Source organism: Desarmillaria tabescens (assembly GCF_030435595.1).
Source record: "Desarmillaria tabescens strain CCBAS 213 chromosome Unknown EV420scaffold_52, whole genome shotgun sequence".
In the NCBI taxonomy this organism is placed as follows: domain Eukaryota; kingdom Fungi; phylum Basidiomycota; class Agaricomycetes; order Agaricales; family Physalacriaceae; genus Desarmillaria; species Desarmillaria tabescens.
In genome coordinates, this window is record NW_026848351.1 from 182,485 (window position 1) to 203,884 (window position 21,400).

The 21,400-nt window shown below is 43.8% G+C and overlaps 2 protein-coding genes across 2 annotated transcripts; both read right to left on the reverse strand.

Moving 5' to 3' along the window:
- Positions 1 to 6,903: 6,903 nt before the first annotated feature.
- On the reverse strand, positions 6,904 to 7,382 carry EV420DRAFT_1484517 (uncharacterized protein; the record flags this gene model as incomplete). The annotated part of the gene is made up of 3 exons (XM_060470090.1): positions 6,904 to 7,108; positions 7,145 to 7,304; positions 7,364 to 7,382. The coding sequence occupies 3 exons, from the start codon at positions 7,380 to 7,382 to the stop codon at positions 6,904 to 6,906; spliced, it is 384 nt and encodes a 127-aa protein (XP_060325273.1).
- Positions 7,383 to 20,154: 12,772 nt separating this feature from the next.
- EV420DRAFT_1277331 (uncharacterized protein) lies at positions 20,155 to 20,415 on the reverse strand (the record flags this gene model as incomplete). Its single annotated transcript, XM_060468025.1, has 1 exon — positions 20,155 to 20,415. A coding segment is annotated over one exon (261 nt), but the record flags the coding sequence as incomplete, so codon positions are not given.
- Between the last annotated feature and the right edge of the window lie 985 nt (positions 20,416 to 21,400).

Genomic DNA, 21,400 nt, shown 5'->3' on the forward strand with positions numbered 1-21,400 from the left:
TCCCCCTCCTGCTTTTATGCAAGTGTCGGGCAGAGGGGACAGGCGCGAGTAGCCCCGTCGATCCTGGGCTTCATTCCTGGTCGTGCCTGGACTCTTGATCCGTTGATCGAGAACTCGTTCTGGGTTCTTGATCGAACGATCAAGAGTTGCTTCTGGATCCTCAATCAACTGATCGAGATCCGTCCTGCACTGGTACGGCCTCGAGCTGCTTGTCGGGTCCGACTCTTTCGTGCCCAACCCTTGGGGTTCATTGCCCAATGGGCAGTGGTAATCCCCTGATACACCGTTCTTGTTTTGCGATTCCTTCATAGTGCAAGATGAATGTGATATATTGTTACAAGTATCTACAGATACAGCATAAGTACAAATATTCTGGTCATAAGGCACACCATGATAACCCCCAGACGATGAAGTAGAATCGCAGAGTCCTACGCTGGCGTCTCTTTTATCTCCTCAATCTCTGTTGAGCTAGCAAGGTCTTCTTCCTTTATTTCTGCTAGAATGGCTCGGAGACGGGTTGCAAAAGTCGATGGCTTTTTCTTGGGGAACTTTAGCCACTTCGACTTGTCGGGCAGGCACTTATTGTCCCGCCCCTGGTGTCCGGTGTGTCCGCACTGGAAGCATCGCTTTTCTCTTTTGAGATGATCGATGTCCATAGGTTCGCCTTCACCACCGTAGGTGAATCCAGTGGCGTCCCTCCTGCCCTTCGAGCCACTCAAAGAGCCCCCTGCTGTTCCGGGCTTGGAACCAGCGGTCCCGCTGGGATACTTCCTGCCTTGTGCGAGATGAACTCAGTAGTTCTCGTCCATTTGTAGGACCTTGCGCCTCCACTCCCAGTAGGTGGTAGGCCGCATATTGTCTCTGCCCATAATGATCTCTTTGACCCTGGGTCGGATTGTGAGGGCGACGACTTCCTCCATTTCCGCATCGTTGTCGAAGCGTTCCGCTTCCATGGCCAGCTGTTCGAATCTTTCAAAGAATTCGACGGCTGTTTTAAACTGTGTCTGTTGCAGTTTTTTCCATTGCATCTGTTTGATTTGAACCTCTGCTACCTCTCAGAAACGTGTTCGGACGTTTTCCTGGAAGGTCTCCCAAGAGGGAAGGCGATGTCTTCCGCTGTGTGGGTCCTTGTAGTGTCATTGTTGATGGACCCACCAGGTCATTGCTTCCCCACCAAGTCAGTGGCCTGCGAAGACTACTCGACTTGGGCCATACTCATATGCTTCGTTAAGTGCGAAGTATTGGGTAAAGACCTCGATATAGTATTCGCAGTGACTGAAGAAGCGATCTAGGTCACTGGCCTTCCCATAGAATTTGTCGGGGACCTCTATCAACGTCGGCTTTACGTTTCTCCAGGGGTTGGGTTGTCCATCGGGGATGACCCACCCATCTGGTGGGTCAGGTGGTAGAGGGGGATTGGTAGGTCGCGGTAGTGATTGGAGGTTTGGATCACTATGTGGTGACGGTGGTTGGGCTGGAGGTCAAGGTGGTATTGGTGGAGGGCCTCCCCCACCTCCTCCTCCTGGTCCTCCTGGTCCACCACCACCTCCGGGAGCAGCAGGTGCTGGTCCATCTGCCTTTCCCATCGGCGCTGACTGGGAGGCTTCTCTGGTCATGCTACAAGCATGGAAGGTTCCTCCTCCTGCCGCTTCCAGTCCTAAGGCACTGGAAGGTGCCCAGGTAATGTCGGAGATCGGATTTTCTGGACCCACGATTCCTGGTTCATGGAACGATTCTTCACCATAGCATCTTCCTGGCACTATGGGTTGGTCGGGGTGAATTTGGTTCCAGTCAATTGTGGCATGATACCAGGTTTCAGTACAAAGTATCGCGTCCTCCAACGTGGAACCCAATTCTGCAGCTTTATATGCTTGTCCTTGGTCAGACGTGGTCCAATCCACGTTGTACCATAATCGTCTGCTCGTCCATTCTAACATTTGCTGCCATGTTAGATCATATATTTGTCAGTCCGTTGGCCCTTGTGCTTGAGCCCTGGACGAACTCGGGTGGATCATAGGAGGGACTTCTACTGGAGGGGTGACTGGCCCCCTCCTCCTTGAGTCGCTGGTCAATGACCATTCCGGCTCGAGTCCAGGGGTCTGACCTGTTGTCATGGTCAGGTGGAAAACCGATGACCTGGTATCGGGAGAATATCCCATATCCTGCATCCCAGTCATCGTTCCAGTCCCATACACCCCTGCAGTATCTGTAGTACTCATCCCAGATCTCCAGGGCATCTTCACATCTCCAGACCCAGGGCCATAAGTTTCGGAGTGGGAGAAAGCCATAGTATCCATCGGGTAAGAACCCTCCTTCTGGGGCAAGGAGGGGCTTGAGCTCGACGGAGGGTTCTGCTCCCTCATACTCGTCGACGGCCAAGTTCCTGAGACATCGGCAGATGGAACAGTTGCAGTAGGGGTACAGATGGGGGGTCTGGTCAAGCTCCCTCGGGACATGGTTCGGGAGGATGATAGGGTCCAGAAAGGGTTGGTCTCTGGCAAACCAGTCGAGGATTCTGTCTTCCTCAGGGGTGTCTCCTGGAAAGATAACTCACTGTCCCTGACTAAACGGGGATCCTGGGTTGGTGTAGTACTCTGGGAGCTCTTCATTATTACTGTCGGAGTACTCGGTGAATATGATGTTCTCGGCTCGTCCGAGTATGATGTCATCAGGTCCATCTTCGACAGCGTCATTAGTGGAAGTTTCTGAGATGTGGGCAAATCGTGGCTCGGCAAAATCTCTGAGATCGGTGATGTGGATAATTGTTTGGGGTAAGACTTCGGACGGATAGCTCCTTGGAGTCATTGTCGTCGCCCCATGTTGTGTCATCCCAAGATCCATCCGTGTTGGTCCAGTACTCGGTGGTAAATCTGGGGTCGACTCAGTCGTCTCCATCATCTGGAGGGATGCCGAGTTGTCTGAGCTCTTCTTTCCGAAGGGATTCTTCGCCTTCACCGTCTTGGTGATCCTTTCCCTGAAGCTTGAGCGTGGGGGGTTGCTCTTCTCTGTCGGGTAAGGGGTGTCGAAGTGCGTCTCGCTCCCTCCTTGGCCATGGTGTGAGGGACCGGAGCCGGACGGTGCTTGTTGTTCGTGAGGTTCCTGTTGATGAGCCATTGAGTCCATGTATTCTCCCTCTTCCAGGGGTCGGTGCTCTTTGGCAGCGGGTTGGTCAGAGGATATGAAGAACTGCAACTGCAGTTACTAGTGTCAAGATACTGAAGGTACTTCCGAAGATAATGGCGGTGCGGTCTGCAGGGGTGAGCAGCATAAAGTTCGTTGTACCACAACGAATGTTTATGATCTCGGGGGACGGTGGGTGCCGTTTTCGAATAATGGGCTGAAAGTTTCTTTTTTCTTTGGAAGTATAACAGTGACTGCCTTGAAGCGGTACAGTTACCGTTGACAGCGGTAAGGGTAGTAAGGGCAAGCTTCAGCTAATTGTTAAGCACTAACTCGAACCTTTGCCAAGGCTGGTCTCTATCCTGTCACTCGCGTTCAGTGATTCAGTGTTAGAGAGGCGTTTGGTAGATTGCGAGAAGTTAGGCATCACTTATAGCGAAAGCAAGGAGCTTGTAAGAGTTAGGAGTATATAATCTTAGCCAAAGCTGAGGTCTAAGGCCACAGCATAGGCTAGCTTAAATACATGTTAGACTCGTACTAAGAATAGTGTCTACAAGGGCACGTGCAGTGAGAAGTGCGTCGTTTAACGAATGAGGAGTGAGGACACTAAAAGAAGTGTACTCCCGACGAATGAGAGTAAAGAGCGCATATCACCTGCACCTGCGTGGGACTCCATCTGAATGGGCTACATCCCGCAGACCGCCCTCGACTAGCGGTCAACTCTCGTCCAACTACTAAGAAGCATGATGCCATGAAGAGAAGCATGATGGCGCATGCAGGTCGCTGGTCATCTGAGAGGCGGCAGCATGAACTGAGGTGACGGCAGCTGGGTAACCAGGTAAAGAGTGTGCTGGCAGAATATCATGGGTCCAGGAGATAAGATAGGTAGGTCCGGGGTTCCGAGAGATAAGGATAAGATAAGATAAAGAAAATAGAGGTAAAACTGTAATAGAGGAGAAGAAAGAGAAAGAGGAGTCTAAGGCTGCTGCCATGAAGAAACTGATTGAAAGAAGAAGGGATTTCAAGGGTAAGGATAGAGCAATGGATTCGGCACCTGTGGAGACTTCAAGAAGTGAAAGTTGAAGTCAAATGAGGTTGTGGTGACAAGTGAGGATGAGAATGTAGTGGGGCTATCACAGAAGCCCATGAAGAAATTGAAGACAGAGTCTGAGATGCAGGCCAATGATCAATAATATAAGAACAATAGTACATATTCTTATGGGTTCTGAATATTTTGCTGACTTGTAGTTGTATAAAGTATTGTGGACATTGTAAATTTAATGATGTCAAATGTTTTATTAGGAGTGGTTGTACTTGCAAGTGCTGCAAGTTAAAGAAAATAAAGTTTATATTCAATCAAGGTGATGGATTGGAGACTGCAGGATCCAGTGAGATCCTGGACCTCTTGCAGAAGATTTATGACAAGATGAAGAAGTTTCAGGAAGGGTTGGAGTGAGTAAAGGGAAAAGTGGATTTTTTTAGTGGCTGCATTGATGACTTGATCAATAATTTCCATCCTAATGACAAGCTGAAGTACTCACAGGACTTTTTCACCAAGGAGTGTAAGCATGAGATTCAATCCTCAAAAATCGAGCTGGAAAAGCTCAAGAATGTTAATATGGAGGCCTTTTGGAAGGCTGTACAAATGTAACTTAACAAAAATGTTATATAAGTATAGTATGCACATGTCACAGAGCTAGAAACTTTTGACAGTAGCGACCTCTTTGAGCTGGCTAATGTGCATTTCTGACATGGATATTACAGTGAGGACAAGCTCCAAAAGGCCTTGGAGGCACACAATAAATTCTTGGACATAAGGAGGCAGTACTATGAGCATGGAGGCTGACAGGGGGAATAGGCATTGTGGATGCAGTACCTGCAGCATACAGGTGGATTTTTAGTGGAGGATTCTGAAGGGAAATTCAATGAGATAGAGGAGAAACAGCCAGAGATGTTGCCAGAACATATTCCACCAGAATTTCAGTCTTGAATGAGTCAGAGCTGATCATGATGCCAGTTGAAGGAGAGGAACAGCAAGGTGAGGAGAAGGATAATTTGGATGAGGATGTGGTAATGAATGAGTTGATGCCTGCAGACTCCTAAGCACCTTTTGGACTTGTATTATTATTATTTCTTTTGGATGTGTTGTACATGGTTTTGACAGCATGGGTCTCAATGAGCATAAATATATATATATATCTTGACTTGTATACTTGAGTGAATAAGAGAGGAAAGGAAGAGGAGTCAAAAAATAGATGTCTATTAGGTTCTGTTCCTAATTAGAAAGGTATTTTGCAATAGTTTTTCAGAATTTGATTTGAAATTTGAGGGTCAGAAACTGTAGGACACTGATAATTAAGAATAGTTTAAGAAGTGGGGGGTGAGAGTTTTAGAGAGACTTTGTGAATGATGACTTTGGATAGCAGTTCTGGTTTGTCTGGGTAACAACAGTGGAAATCTTCAATATATTCATCCATGGAAATTTCTGTAGTAGGGATCCAGGCAAACTCTTCATAAGTACCTTCATAACCCAACCATTGGACTCAGTATAGGAGTGAACAATGGAACTGATGATCAAGTTTAGAGTTGAAAATTTGTGCAATCTTGTACTGTTTTTCTTATCAGCTTCTCTTTGTGTTATGTTACTCTCATCTGGCTGCTGTGGACAACCATACCTGCAATCCATCTTGACTTGCCCTGCATTTTCTTTACTGTTTTCCCACTTGTAGCAGGCAGTCTGATATATCAATCATTGTCAATTGACTGTATAATACACATGCCAATAGAACATAATCTCAAGCAACTCCAACAAACCACATTTCAGAATCTTACAGATCCCTATTCTCAGTTCCTATCTCATATTCCATTTTATATTTCATCTCTTCATTTTAATTTATCAAATATCTGACATCAGTAGTGAAGTATGTCATTGGACTCCATAAGCTACCAACTGGTAGACTACAACTACCAACCATCCTAGAATGTAGACCACTCCAAGTAGAAACTAGATCAGACTCCTAACTAGTATATAAACCTTAGAATTACACTGTAGATACTCAGTTCAAATATTAACTTGGTTCAGCCCAATCTCTCTCTCTGACTCTAAGTCTGAACTCTCACTCTCCAGTCTGCAGAACTCCAATCTGTTGGACTTATCTCTTACCTTGTCTCTGTCACTTCATGGGCTTCCATCCATATTCATCTTAGGGCTTCGGCTCAAGGGTGATGTTGCTAATAGCTTTGCCTATGCCCAATGCATTCTGTGGCTTTCCACTATGTGCAATCTCTGCCGCATTCCTATTGGCATGATCCTAACAGTATATTCAAACTCAAACTCTTGAGTCAAAATTTTCTTCCAAAATCATGTCTTTTACTTTCTGTTAGCCACCAACTCAACAAATAATGTCAAACAAGGGAACACCACTCGCACTTTGGTGGATCGTTCACGATGTGGGCAATGCTGATCTTGTGAGCCAGTAACTAGACTTAGATAGTTGTGGAGCAAGAAGCTTGGAGTTGGGTAGATTAAACCTTAGCTGAAGCTGGGGTATAGGCCAGCTGAGGCTCTACTTAAATACATGTCTTGTATGCTAATAATAGACTACTATCATTCAGTAACCATGCATGAAACAAAGAGAATTGTATGATGTCTGTGTGTCACAGCAACCACACAAAGGTTGAGCATTGACAACGTGTGAACTGTCTGAGCACTTGGATGCACTGATAAGATAAAGACAAGCGCTGAAAAGATAAAAATGAAAAAATCGTAACATTACCCCCTCCTTAAGACTCATTCGTCCCAAATGATCCGTTTGACTCATATTCTTCATTGTCTGCCTCACTCTCATCATCACTAAACCAATTTTCTACAACCTTTTGGAGATTTTCGATATCGGATTCATCCTCAGATGGTGGATCCAGCAGTATTTCTGGTTCCATGAACTGTCGTCCTTCTGCTCTGAAGTCCTTAACCTTCTTTTTATACCATCTGAGGTACGAGTTTCATACTTTGTCATTATCAAACCTTGGGTCTGGTTTGTATGGCTTGTACTTCCACTCTTTGTCATCCTGCAGGTGGTTGTCTTGGAGATATTTTTTGTTTTCCTCCTTGATCGCCTGATCCATGTCTTTGGCTACCTTCTCTATATATCTTTGAAGAGAGGAGCTTGAGGACGCTGGAGTTACTGGTCAGGTTTGTGCTCCATCAATGCTCAAGTGTTGATGACTGGAGTGAAATGCTCACATACAGATACGTTGGACATATTTGATGGTGGTTGTAAGGTTTCCTGATCTGAGCAATATGGGGTTTCGATATCCTCCAGCCATTCTTGGAATCCATTGGGAATGTCATATGGATTAGGAATCTTGTCATCCTTTCCCATGATCCTTCCATCCAGGCCTTTTGTCCACTGAATCTTTTGTATGCATGCCTCATACTCCTTGACTAGGTCTTTGGTGTTAGCGAGATTTGCTCGGGTAACCCATGAGTTTTCTTCTGCTGGATATCCCTTCCATTTGACTAGATAGTCAGTGATGGTCCTTCGAGTCCTTCCTCTTCCAACTACGCAATCTCTTTCTCCTACTATTTCCTCTATCTTGTATTCCTCTTCACCTTCTATGAGGTCAGGTGGTGGTCGACTTGGTTTGGGTTGATTGGGGAATTCTGGAGGGTTATACAGCATTAATAATGCTTTGTTGAACCAATTATGGATCTTCCAGTTGACCGGCAGTTTAAGCTCATAAGCTGAGGCACCTTGTTTTGATATTATCTCAAAAGGTCCTACTTGCTTATCATCCAGCTTTTTCTTTGGTCAAGAGAGGTGGAGGTTGGTGGTGTCCAACCAAACCTTGTTGCCTACTTTATACAACTCCGCTCTTCCCTTGTGTTTGTCGTAAGCCTTCTTCATACTTTCCGCCACTTTCTCCAATGCCTTTGCTGCCTGTCCTTGTGTACATTTCATGTTGTTCACAAACTTCTCTACCACTGGTACTTCTCCTCTGATCTTCTTGGTTATCATCATTTGGCCATCTTGTCCAAAGTTCACTTTATATGGAGAGTATCCTGTGGTGGAATGCTTTCTATTATTGTGAGTGAATGCTGCAAGCAGTAACCACTCTACCCAATCGTCCTGTCAGTAGTTAACGAACATCCTCAGGTACTTGTTGATTTCCTGATTAGCTCGCTCCATCTGTCCATCGGTCTGTGGGTGATACATGGTTGAGGGGTTTCCTCAGATGTTGATGATCATGTAAAACTCTTTTATGAACTTTGAGACAAATACCGTTCCTCTGTCCGAAATGACCTTTGAGGGGATTACCCTGTATCGCACGTATACTTCGTCATGCAATATCTTTGCCCATCCTAGGGGTGACAACTCCTTTGTACATGGCACTGGTATGATTGCCTTGGATAGCCTATCCACAATTACAAGAATTGCATCATATCCTTTGGAATCCGGAAGTCTGGTGATCATGTCCATGGTGATGTGGTCCCAGGGCATCTTTGGGACTTCATTCGAGTGTAGTGGGGTCTTTTTCTATTGGATATTGGTTTTTGTGCATTGACAAGTCTTCCACCCCTTGACGTAGTTCTCTACATCTCTTCTCATTTTTGGCCACCAGTAATCATGGAGAATTAACTCCTTCATCTTCTCAATTCCTGGGTGTCCAGCGGTCTCGTAGTCATGCTTAGTAGCAATAATCTCTCCTTGCAACTCTCAGTTTTTTAGAATGTAGATACGACCGACGTAGTACAACAGGTCATTCTTCTTGCTAATTCCCTTTTCATGATTAAGGGACATCACAATTCCCTGATCCCAATTGCTGGCGACTTTGGTGAACTGCCATACCTTGGCATGAACCTCCTCCTCAGTTGGCATTACCAGAGCACAGAGATATTCTGGCTTTAGTACTACCACGTCCTTGTTGTCCTCTTTTCCCTGTCCATGATCTTCTCTTCGACTCAATAAATCTGCCTTTCAGTTCTGGGCACCTGGCTTGTGGTGCAGTGTGAATTGGTACTCCACCAACTCAGTGACCCATCACGCTTGCCTGTGATTGAGTTTCTGAGGTTTGCGGAAGTATTGAAGATTCGAATGATCTGTCCAGATCTCGAAATCTTCATGTGCTCCCATCAGATAGTGTTGGGATTTGCAACTTCAAGCTTGTACTAGAAGATTCCCAAAGCTTTGGCTTACTCATTTGTCACAATACTTGGATATATTTAGTACTTTAGGTAGAATATTCTAGATACTTTTCATAGTATATAAGGAGCTCATTAGGAGCTCTAGTAGCCAACAATTAGGTATTATTCCTACTGCAAGCCTCCCACTGTCAGAGTGCCAACAGGTAGTGCCACCAGTCTTCTAGGGCAATTATTATTGCCAACAGTTCCTTATCATAAATCTCATAATTCTGCTCCATGTCAGACAGGGATTTCAATAAGAATGCTACTGGTCTCCACTTCCCTTCTTGTTCTTGAGACAATACTGCTCCGACTGCTCCTTCACTAGCATTTGCCTCTACTTGGAATCTTCCTTCATCTAGGGAAATGGCCAGGACTACGTCGCTTTTGAATTGATCTTTGATTGCTTTGAACACATCCTGTTGAGCCTTTTCCCACTTCCATTGGGCCTTTCTGGTCAATTTCATCAGTGGTTTGACTATTTTGCTGTAGTCCCTGATAAATTGTCGATAGAAATTGGTGAACCTTAAGAAAGATTGTAGCTCTCTTTTCTTGGTCGGGGTTGGCCATTCTAGCAACCTGGCGATTTTAACTGGGTCCATGCGAATAGATCCCTCACTGATGAGTACCTCCAAATACTCGGTTTCCTCCACTTCAAATTCGCATTTCTCTGCCTTTAGGAATAGCTTGTTTTCCTGTAGGCACTTAAGGACTTCTCATACCAACCTCCTGTGTTCAGCCTTGTCTTTGGTGGCAATTAAGATATTGTCTAGATATACGGTTACTTTCCTTCCACAATCAAGTCTTTGAAGATGTCATTCATCATCCACTGGAATGTGGCAGGGGAGTTGGTTAATCCGAAGAACATGACAAGAGGCTCATACAGGCCTCAGTTCGTTCTACCTGAGAATGCACCTGGTCAGATGTTCTGGATGTCACTCATGCCCCCACCACCACCACCACCATCAATGAGGATGACAAAGATGAGGATGCCCAGTCCTATCATCCACACTCCCCAACCCCAGAAACCGATTTCTCTATCAGATTCAGTGGAAGGCTTATGGGAGAGCTCAACATGAGATAAAACAGACCTGATAGCATATGGCCAGAACTTAGGCTGGGATCAGCCTACTACAGATCCAGCACTGGGTCCCTCCTCTTCAGGTGTTCCCCCTCCCCTGAAACCCCCATGACCTGTCTCTTCTGCCTTGAAGGCTGGTCAACAGACCTCACATCCACCATTGGCAATGTTGATGAGGCTGAGTATGCAGAGCTGGCATAGGTCAACAGTCCAACCCTCCCCAATACTCTCACTGCGAGCACCAGCAGTCAAGGCTCAATATGGGGAGATGGATATAGGGCCAGTCTGGCCAACAGATGAGAGTACCAGGACAGGTGCTCTCTCAAGGGCCACCATGGCCACCATGGTCACCAATGAGTGGGAGTATGATGAGAAAGAATATGAAGATAATGGAGAAGATGAAGCAATATGGGGCACTGCAGAAATACAACACCTCAACAATCCATTTGAGGTGGCCCTCCAAGATCAGGAGGATTATTTACAGGGGCTCACATTTGAAGCACTCCAGGAGTGATGCCAAGCAGGGCTTTTGGAGGATATCAGATGGTTCAGGACTGATGGAGGAGAAGATTACCGAGATGAGAGAAATGTGAGGAACATAGCAGTAGTGGAGCAGATCCTAATGTGGGACATGCACAGTGAGGCACTGTCATTATGGAACCAACTTCACCCTGCCTGACAAGAACCAACCATCAAGAGATACAAACAGCCAGCACCAATGCTAAAAACTCCATGCAGCAAGGGAAAAGGCAGACTGTTCAGTGGTCAGGGACCAACAGATGCTGGCCCAAGCTAACAAACACCAACAGAGCTGACCAGGTGGCAACCACCAGCATCACCTGTGCCAAAACAGCTGCAGGGACCACCGAGTCAAAATCATTTCTTCCAATCCCTGCCAAGACCCCCAAATCCCTCTGGCCCACCAAGAAAACCACCTGGTGGAGAGCCCTCGAGTTGTTGGGAACCCGACGACAATGATGAAAACAACCCCTGGCAGGGACTCAAACCTGTCATTGTAAAGGAACCAGAACCCTTTGAAGGAGAAGGTGAAGATATTGACAGGTTTTTCAAACACTGCCATGTCTATTTTGAGGTCCACTACAGATACTTCCAGTCAGACCCACACCGCATTGCATTCGCGACAACCAGGTTCAAGGGTGCAGCCTTAAAGTGGTGGAACCTCTAAGAGGAGGAGTTCCTAGATGTCAGGCAGGGACATATGTGCTATCCACGCTATGAGGCCCTCAAGGAGGCGGTGCAAAATCAGCTCTGGAAGGGATACCACTATGAACTGAAATACAAGGAGTAGGAGAAGCTTCACCAGGTGGACTTCAAGTCAGTAGAAGAATTCTTTCAGAAATTTGAGGAGTTGGCACAGGAGGCCAAAGAATTGAGAAAAGAAGACAACATGTACTGAGTGGTGAAAATCATGACCCAAAAAATGGTGCACAACATCATCTACCATAGTCACATGGCACCCCTGCCCACATATGCCAAATGGAGGGCTCAGGTTGAACAAATTGACCTGAACTTCCATATCAACAAGGCCAAACACAGGATGACAGGAGGGAATAAGACCTTGCAGGGCAATCGCTCTGCTGAAGGCAACCAAAACAGTGGGAAGATGACCAGTGGAACACCGGCCAAAAAGGATGGCACCAGAATGACCTATGGTGGGCAGGGTGAGCCCATGGAAATTGACAAGTTGAAGAAGGATGGGCTTTGTTTCCAATGCGGCCATCCCAACCACATGGCTCATGACAACAAATGCCTAAGTGACAAGTTGACCTGGAAGAAGATCAAGAGGCCACCATGTCTGAAGATAGGAGTCACCAAGCTCTGTGCATTACTAGAAGAGGCCAAGAAGGAAGAAGCAGAAGCCAAGAAGGATGATGGGTTGAAGAAGGAAAAGCTACCAGCAGAGGTAGCAAAGGAGGCATTAAAAGACATGCCAGCTTGAGACTAAGTGATTCGCTTAAGTTGGCAAAGGTTTCCATGAACAAGGGTATGAGCTCATCATTCGCTGGTCGGACTTATGATACTTTTGTAGGTACACCATACGAACAATATAACCATTTTTCTGTGCTTGATATCAAAGACATGGAACCTGAATTGCAAAACCAAGAAGGAGTACAAGGGATTTCCCCTGCCTCACTGGAGATAGTGAACCCTACTGGCCAAGTCCTAGTGCTGGCAGTACCAAGCAGACAGACCTCTGCAAATACCCCTTTGGGATGCATGTACTCCACAGAGAGTAATACCAGTTTGACAGGCACCCAACCATGGAACATTGGGAGTGAGGGCATGCTGCCTTGCAGCGGTGCTCACGACACAGAAAGTCAAGATGAGGACATCATTGTCTGCCTCCCAGGAAAGTTGCTTCAGGTGACAGGAGGGCTGAACAGTGGGACAAGTATTAACCTTCACATAGGGAGAACACATGGTGGAGGTGGCCAAGCAATGCTTGACACAGTGACAGGGGAATGACCAAAGAACTGCTCAGGTTTATGCACAGGTGGGCCCATACCCACCGAGGACCCTCATGGAACATGCCACAACAGGGAGGCACCTATGACCATATCCATTCTGGCCAGCTGTTCTCAGGGCAACATTGTTATCTCAATCGCTCACAAGGATCAAGAGGGCTGAACAGGGGAGAGAGGCTCCCCCCATAAGGTAAAAGTCCATTTAGAAGAAGTTGCTGATGAGGAAGATGACTACAGCTTCCAACAGAGTTTGAGGAACTCTAAAAAATCCTCACTGTGTGGGCCATCCCTGAGTGTAAAAGTCCCCAGTAGCACAAGTGAATGGGCAGGAGTCTCAGTAGTGACAGAAGAACACAGGGCCTCAAGTCCTGTTGTGAACAGCAACCAGGGGAAGACCCCAATGCTGAAAGAGAGAGACCTCAAGTACTTGTTGGAGGAGGATGAGGAAGGAGTGTAACTGTTCGACTGCACCTGAAAACCATAGACACTTTAGATGTGTACAATGTAACTGCGTTGATAGACAGCGGTTGCACCAGAAGTGCCATTGATCAAAAGTGGGTAAGGAACCATGGCCTTAATGTTCAATGGGCCACCAGATCCACCCCTGTCTACAATGCAGATGGCACTCAAAATAAGGGCAGCAACATCACTGAATATGTGGAAGTGAGACTCCGAATAGGTAACCATAGTGAGATCATTGAGCTAGCAGTCATGGACTTAGGAACCACACCGATCTTTCTCGGTCATGATTGGCTTCAAAGGCACAATCCCACCATTGACTGGAAAACCAGCGCAGTAGTACTGGCACGATGCGGTTGCAGGAAGATTCCGTTTAGACTACCTGATGAGGATCCAGAAGCAAAGTGGGGTGAAGAGTTTGAAGAAGGAGACACTATCCTCATAATAGACTTCAAGGAAGCCTTTCATGTATGAGCCATGGGTAGTAAATCCAATGAATTAGCTGCCAAGGCCAACGAGAAAAAGAAAGAAGAGATGTTTGAGGAGTTAGTATTGGAGCAATACTGGGAATACAAGGATGTATTCAACAAAGCCAATTTCGACAAGCTACCCACTCGCAAGCCATGGGATCACACTATTGAGCTGATCCCCAATGCCAATGCCTCACTAGACTGCAAGGTGTATTCACTGAACCCCATGGAACAAAAAGAGTTAGACAAGTTCCTCGATGAAAACCTGTCCACTGGAAGAATTCAGCTGTCCAAGTCTCCCATGGCCTCCCCATTCTTCTTTGTCAAGAAAAAGGATGGAAAGCTATGTCCAGTCCAGAATAACTGAAAACTCAATGAGATGACCATTAAGAACTGGTATTAATTGCCATTAATCTCTGAATTGATGGACAAGCTGAAAGGTGCCAAGTACTTCACAAAAATGGATGTAAGGTGGAGGTACAACAACATATGAATAAAGAAGGGAGATGAGTAGAAGGTGGCATTCAGAACCAATCATGGGCTATATGAACCCCTCATTATGTTTTTCGGGCTAATTAATTCCCTGGCAACATTCCAATGGATGATGAACGACATCTTTAAGGACCTTATTGCTGAAGAAAAAGTCACAGTATATCTGGATGACATCCTTATAACCACCAAGGACAAAGCAGAACATCGGCGATTAGTATGCAAAAAGTCCTTAGGAGATTATGAGAGAATAAACTGTTCTTGAAAGCGGAAAAGTGTGAATTCAAGATGGAAGAAACAGAGTATCTGGGAGTAATCATCAGCGAAGGATCAATCAAAATGGATCTCATAAAAATTGCCAGACTACTGGATTGGCGAGTCCCTGTTGACCCCATATCATCCCCCAGAATTCCTGAATCAGTCCCAACCTGAGAGACCCCCACCTGAGCTCATCGACAATGAAGAAGAATACAAAATCGAAGAAATTGTAGGAGAAAGAGAACAAAGCATAGAATAAGGGAGGACCTGAAAAACCATCACCGACTATCTAGTCAAGTGGAAAGGGTACCCTGCCAAAGAAATTTCTTGCGTAACAAGAGCCCATCTAAGAAATGTAGAAGTGCTAGTAAACAAATACAAAGTGTGCATCCAGGTGCTCAAGTCCCAAAAAGGAGAACTGGATCCAAAGATCCCACACCCATATGATGTACCCGATGGTTTTTAAGAAATACCTTGGGACATCACCACTCCCTTCGACTCTGACCAAGAAACAGTCAACCCAATGACAGACTTCTCTGAGTCTGAATGCTGTTTGCATGACCTGGCAGAACCCAAAGACACAATAGGAGGAGTAAGTGCCACTGATATGGATTCCAAAGACTTTAAAGGCAGTCTCACACCAGAGGATCTAGCAGAAATTGATGAACTGAAATGAAACTGAAAAGGTTTTGAAAGTAACAGTGAGTCAGAAAGTGAGAACGATGGCAGCAGTTCATTTGGGACAAATGAATCTTAAGGAGGGGGTAATGTTACAGTCTTTCCTTTTTCAATCTTATCTTCAGCAGCTATCTAATCATGGCATGTGCCTACTGTAGAACAAGTGTGCAGGACCACATGACTAACAAGTGGTAAATGGACTGTTCCAATGTTGCACTATGCATCATCACAAATGGTATGTATATCATGCTGCTAATGCATGCCCAATGGATTGTAGTACTGTTATTAGAATTCTGAACATGTATATAAGTAGTAGCCTCTGCTGGCCTTAACTCCAGCTTTGGCTAAGGTTTAATCTACCCAACTTGCTAGAAACTCCATGCTTCATGACTATCTAAATCAGTTCACCTGCTCATCCACCCAACATTGCCTACATTGAGAACGATCCACTGAAGTGCGAGTGGCATTTCTTTGTTTGACATTGTTTGGTGAGTTGGTGGCTAACAAGCACCAAAAACACATCCACAAAGTTCTATGCAGACTCTAAGCCAACAGCCTCTACTGCAAGGGTTCAAAGTGTGAATTCCATTAGGACTCCATCAAATATCTTGGTTACATCCTCTCACCCAAAGGCTTATACATATTCAAAGACAAGGTCAAAGCTATTACTGACTGGCTGGTTCTGTAAAAGGTCAAGAATATCTAATCATTCCTTGGTTTCACTAATTTCTACCACTGTTTTATTTATGAGTACAGTGAGATTGTCCTGCTCTTAACATGACTCACTCACAAAGGTACTCCATGGAAATTTGACAATGAATGCCTATTGGCTTTCAATGAGTTAAAGCAGGCTTTTACTCATGCACCTATTCTTATCCACTGGCTTCCTGACCACTAATTGGTTGTGGAAACTGATGCTTCTGACTATGCTATTGCTGCCATCCTATCCATCTACCTTGATGATGGCAAGATCCATCTAATACTCTTCTTGTCCCAGAGTCTCCACAGTGCTGAACTCGACTACAATACACATGATAAAGAGCTTTTAGCCATCTTCAAAGCTCTCAAATATTGGTATCATTACCTTAAAGGCTCCATGGATGCTGTTGATGTTGTTACAGACTAAAAGAACCTTGAATACTTCTCTACTACCAAGATTCTTACTCAATGTCAAGTGCACTGGTTCAAATTTCTCTCCAAATTCAACCTTGTGATTCAGTTTCAACTGGGTAAACTTGATGGGAAACTGGATGCCCTTACTAGACAATGGGATGCCTACCCTAAAGAGGGGGATAGTCAATATGCTCAAGTCAACCCTCATAATTTCTGACCTGTTTTCACCCAAGAACAACTCTCTGCTTCCCTCTGCACTACATTCCTTGAAGGCCCTGTCTTACATGCTAATGCCATTATGGACATTGACAAGCTCCACTCTGATATCAAGAATGCACAGCCATTGGATTCTGCTGCTGCTGAAGGCCTTCAACTCACACCCTCTCCTTCCAACCCCTCTTGGTGGTCCGTGGATGCATCAGGACTACTACATCTTGACAGTTGCATCTATGTTCTAGATTCCAATGACCTCCATCTTCATCTTCTCCAAAATGATCATGACCACATCCTGGCAGGTCATTTTGGCCAAAACCAGACTCTTGAACTTGTCCAATGGCATTATACCTGGCCACAGATGTGTGAATATGTTTGCCACTACATTAAATCTTGCACTATCTGTAGATATAACAAAACACCTAGACACCATCCTTTTGGCTTACTCAAACCCTTGCCAGTCCTGAAACACCCATGGGATTCCATCTCTATGGACTTCATCAAACAATTACTGGATTCCAACAGATTCACCACTATCCTCATAATGGTCAACCACACAAGTAAGCAAGCAATTTTCATTCCCATTTATAACACCATCAACTCTGAGGAGCTTGCCTGGCTATTTGTCACCCATATGTTCACTAAGCATAGTGTTCCCAATCATATAACCTCTGATCATGGCTTTGAATTTGTCTCTCAGTTCACATGGGCTCTTGCCAAAGCTTTGGATATGGAACTTCACTTCACTTCCAGATATTACCTGGAGGTCAACAGACAAACTGAACATGCTAATCAAACTCTGGAACAGTACATTTGCATCTACTGCTTCTATCAACAAGTCAATTGGGATACCTTACTACCTATTGCAGAGTTTGCCTACAACAATGCTCCCAACACTTCCACTGGAATCTCTCCATTCTTTGCTAACAAAGGCTACCATCCCAACATCACTGTGCATCCTGAATATGATATCGCCTCTGCCTGGGCCCATAACTTCATTGTTAACCTCAATGAGCTTCACCAATTCCTTCATGATAAAATTACTCATGCTCAGTCTTTACAAAACAGTGAGATAAAAGAAAACAAACCTCCTCAGTGCATGAACTTGAAGTAGCAACTGAGGAGAAAGGAAGAAGGAGGCTATGTATATAAAAGTCTGTAGAGATCATGTGAGACTTGTGTGATCTCCAACGTGGTACGTGTCAATTCCATTGAATAAGCCTTCTACCTCCAACACTTAGCATTCTTTATAGGTTTTAGAGTAGCTCAGATTTCTTAACACTAAAAAATTGTAGAAAGATATTCATTTTTATATTCTGGTTAATATTTCTTTCTGCTTTGGAGCTTTTATAGGCAAGAATGCCATGTGTAAAGAAGAATCATGTCAGTTTACATTCTGAGAAATTCTTTCACCCACATAGCTTCTCTGGCTTTGTTTCATGCTTTTATATTGAGAACATCTAGTCCTCCTTAGTCTCTCAGTGATTTGAGTGTTTCAAAATTGACTAAGTTTTTTAATTTGTCCTTCCCAGATAAATTTGCATTCTCTTTTTTCAAAATTTTTTTCAACATGCTTTAGCATGCCTTGAACCACAGTTAAGTACTGCATCAGACCTTCTATAACTGTTTGGATAATGATACATCAGTTAGGGACAAAAAGATGTCAATATTTTGGATTACTGGGGACTATGCTGTGTCATCAGGAATCTCATTTCCAAACTATGCTCCTAAAATGTATATAGCTTCATTTTCCTTGACAATGACAATGTTTTCCAGAATTTGCTTAAAGTCATCTTTCATCTTTTATTCTTCAATTACTTTAAGATGGAACTCTTTGCTTCTGATTGAGATTATTCATGTTTTTGTAATATTAAAGCATGCACCACTCACTGGGCACTATTCATCTAGAAGTTTCATGAGGCTGTCAAAATCATTATCTTTATATAGAAAGGTGATAGTATTATCTGCAAAGAGTTTAGCTATTAATCACCCTTTGGATCCTGGTACTTCTAATATTTTTAGATCAGAGTTGTATAGCATCTCAGCAAGTAATTCTATAGCTAGGTCAAATAAAAGACAGTACAGGGGGTCACCTTCTTGAACTTCACATGTGACCTTAAAGGGTGAGCTGAGAAACCCATTCACTATTACTTTTCTTTGTTATCTGGCATTCAGGGATGATGTTAAGCACTAACTCTAATCTGAACCAAAGTTGGTCTCTATCCTGTCACTCACATTTGGTGATTCAGTGTTAGAGAGGCATTGGTAGATTGCGAGAAGTTAGGTATTACTTATAGTGAAAGCAAGAAGCTTGTAAGAGTTAGGAGTATATAACCTTAGCTGAAGCTGGGGTCTAAGGCCACAGCATAGGCTAGCTTAAATACATGTTAGACTCGTACTAAGAATAGTACCTACAAGAGCATGTGCAACAAGAAGTGCGCCTTTCAACGAATGAGAAGTGAGAGCACTAAAAGAAGTGCACCCCTGACAAATGAGAGTAAAGAGCGCATATCACCTGCATCTGTGTGGGACTCCATCTGAATAGGCTGCATCCCATAGACTACCCTCAACTAATGGTCGACTCCTGTCCAACTACTAAAAAGCATGATGCCATCAAGAGAAGCATGATAGTGCATGTGGGTTGTTGGTCATCCGGGATGTGGCAGCTGTAAACTGGGGTGGCGGCAGCCAGGTAAATGGGTAAGGAGTGTGCCGGCGGAATATTATGGGTCTGAGAGATAAGATAGGTAGGTCTGGGGTTTCAAGGGATAAGGATAAGATAAGATAAGGAAAATAGGGGTAAAGTCATAATAGATGAAGCCTGTCTTATCTGTGTAAATTAATTCTAGGGCTGAGCATACCAGCTTGATAGAGAAAGCTTTAGTAATCAGTTTATATTCTGAGTTCAAGAGGGTAATTAGCCTATAGTTCAACCTCAGGTTTTGATCCTTCTTTTTATAGATTAAACACATTCATCTCAGTGAAATTTGTTGATTCATCTATGCCAAACTCTTCAATGTCAAACTTAAAATACTTTTTTTATTCATCCTCAATAAATCTGTCATTGAGGATCTTGAAAAACTTGTTGGTTGCTCTGTTTATTCCAGGGACAGGGTTGTTTTTTTGATAGTTTTAGTAGTCACAGAGCTTCTTCAAAAGTCATTTTCTGTTTAAAGTGTAGCTTGTTTTCTTCAGAAGGTCCCACTTTTATATTAGAGTTGAGGATAGTCTTCAACATTTTCTCTTGAGCTTCCTCATTTATTCTTTTTGGAGGGTGTCACCATGATATTCTCACATCATTTCTGCCATATTCAGAAAGTAGCTTTTGTATTTAGGCTGGGAGATGTCTGGCTTTCTTCACTCTGTTGGGTTGTTGGATTTTCCTGGTTCAGGTTTGGTAGACTTGTAGCTATGGTTGAGCTTAGGATTTCGAGTATGTATATCATGTCTCATGGTTTGGATTCCTTATTTGTCTGAAAGTAGTACTTCAAAACCACTTCTCCCTCTAGGCAGTCTTTTGCTGCAATGAAACAGTGAGCTGAGATGCTTCTTGTTTAATTTCTCATAGTTCTTTCTTAAGTATAGCTAGCTTCTCTGAGCATATCAATTCATCATGTAGATTCTGTTTATACATGACTGGTATATTCTGATGGCTTTTTTGCTTGATCCTTGGATTTGCACATTTTTTGTACAGCTATATGTAAAGTCTTTGTCAGGAAAGATACTGTGCCAACCATCTTGTAGCCTCAGTAGCTCTTTGAGATTGTGAAAGGTGGTTTGAACTTCTATATTGTTTGTCCACATAAATAGGTGGTTAATTGTATCTTCAACAAAGTTCATGTTGCTCTCTATATAGTCAGGTCTTTAATCTAGATTTTTCATGAAAAAATTATATAGTATTCTAAAGAACTCTATGCTTTTTCTTGCATCATCTGAGGTGACATTTAGGGCATAAATGCCTAGAATTGTTATAGTTTTTTTTAATACTATTTTGTTTTCAATAGCATTACTTACCCAGGGATAACAATCCTTGTCTGGATGTGTTTCCAGAGTGTTAGTTGTTTATTTATGACTATTGCAACACTGCTTTTACTTGCTAGATTTTTTGAGTTTGTTCCAAAGCTGATTTTCATTCTGCAGGCAAAAAGGTTCTCCAATTCATCTCTTCATCATTCTGTCAGATGAGCTCCTGAGACTATTAGAATTCCTGTCTTTATATTTTGGAGGAGTTGGTTTATATGGCTCCATTTGCTGCTTTGGGCACTATTACCCAAACCAGCATTATTAAATCTATTTATATTCAACCATGAGACTATGATAGCAGACTTCAATTCTTCTAGGTCTTTGCTTGCCTCTCACATGAGTCACATCTATTGGTCAAAGGCTCATTCAGCTGACTACTATCTATTCAGAGAGGTTGTTTTTGTCAAGGTGATTCATTCTTATTAGTAGAACCAGGTGGAAGATAGCATGGCTTGCCTTCTCTCTGGCATATAGCATGGCCACTCTTACTATTTAGAATCTTGTCTAAGGGGGGACTTAAATCATGCAAGTTTGTCAAAAAGCTCGACATGCATCTATGATTGTTATATCTTCAATGTCTATCACTGCTAACTTGCATGATTGTATTCTGGTTTGTATATAATATAGATTGGAATGCAGCTGGCATATTCCTATCATTGTCTGGGAGACTATGTGACATTAGATCAACCACACCATTCTCCAGGAATTTTAAAGCTGGTTTCTCACTGTCATTACCACACTACTGTCTTGCATAGAGGGATAACCAGTAGGTATATCAGAGCCTTGACTGCATAGTGTGAGGCTGGTACTATAATGACTCATATTA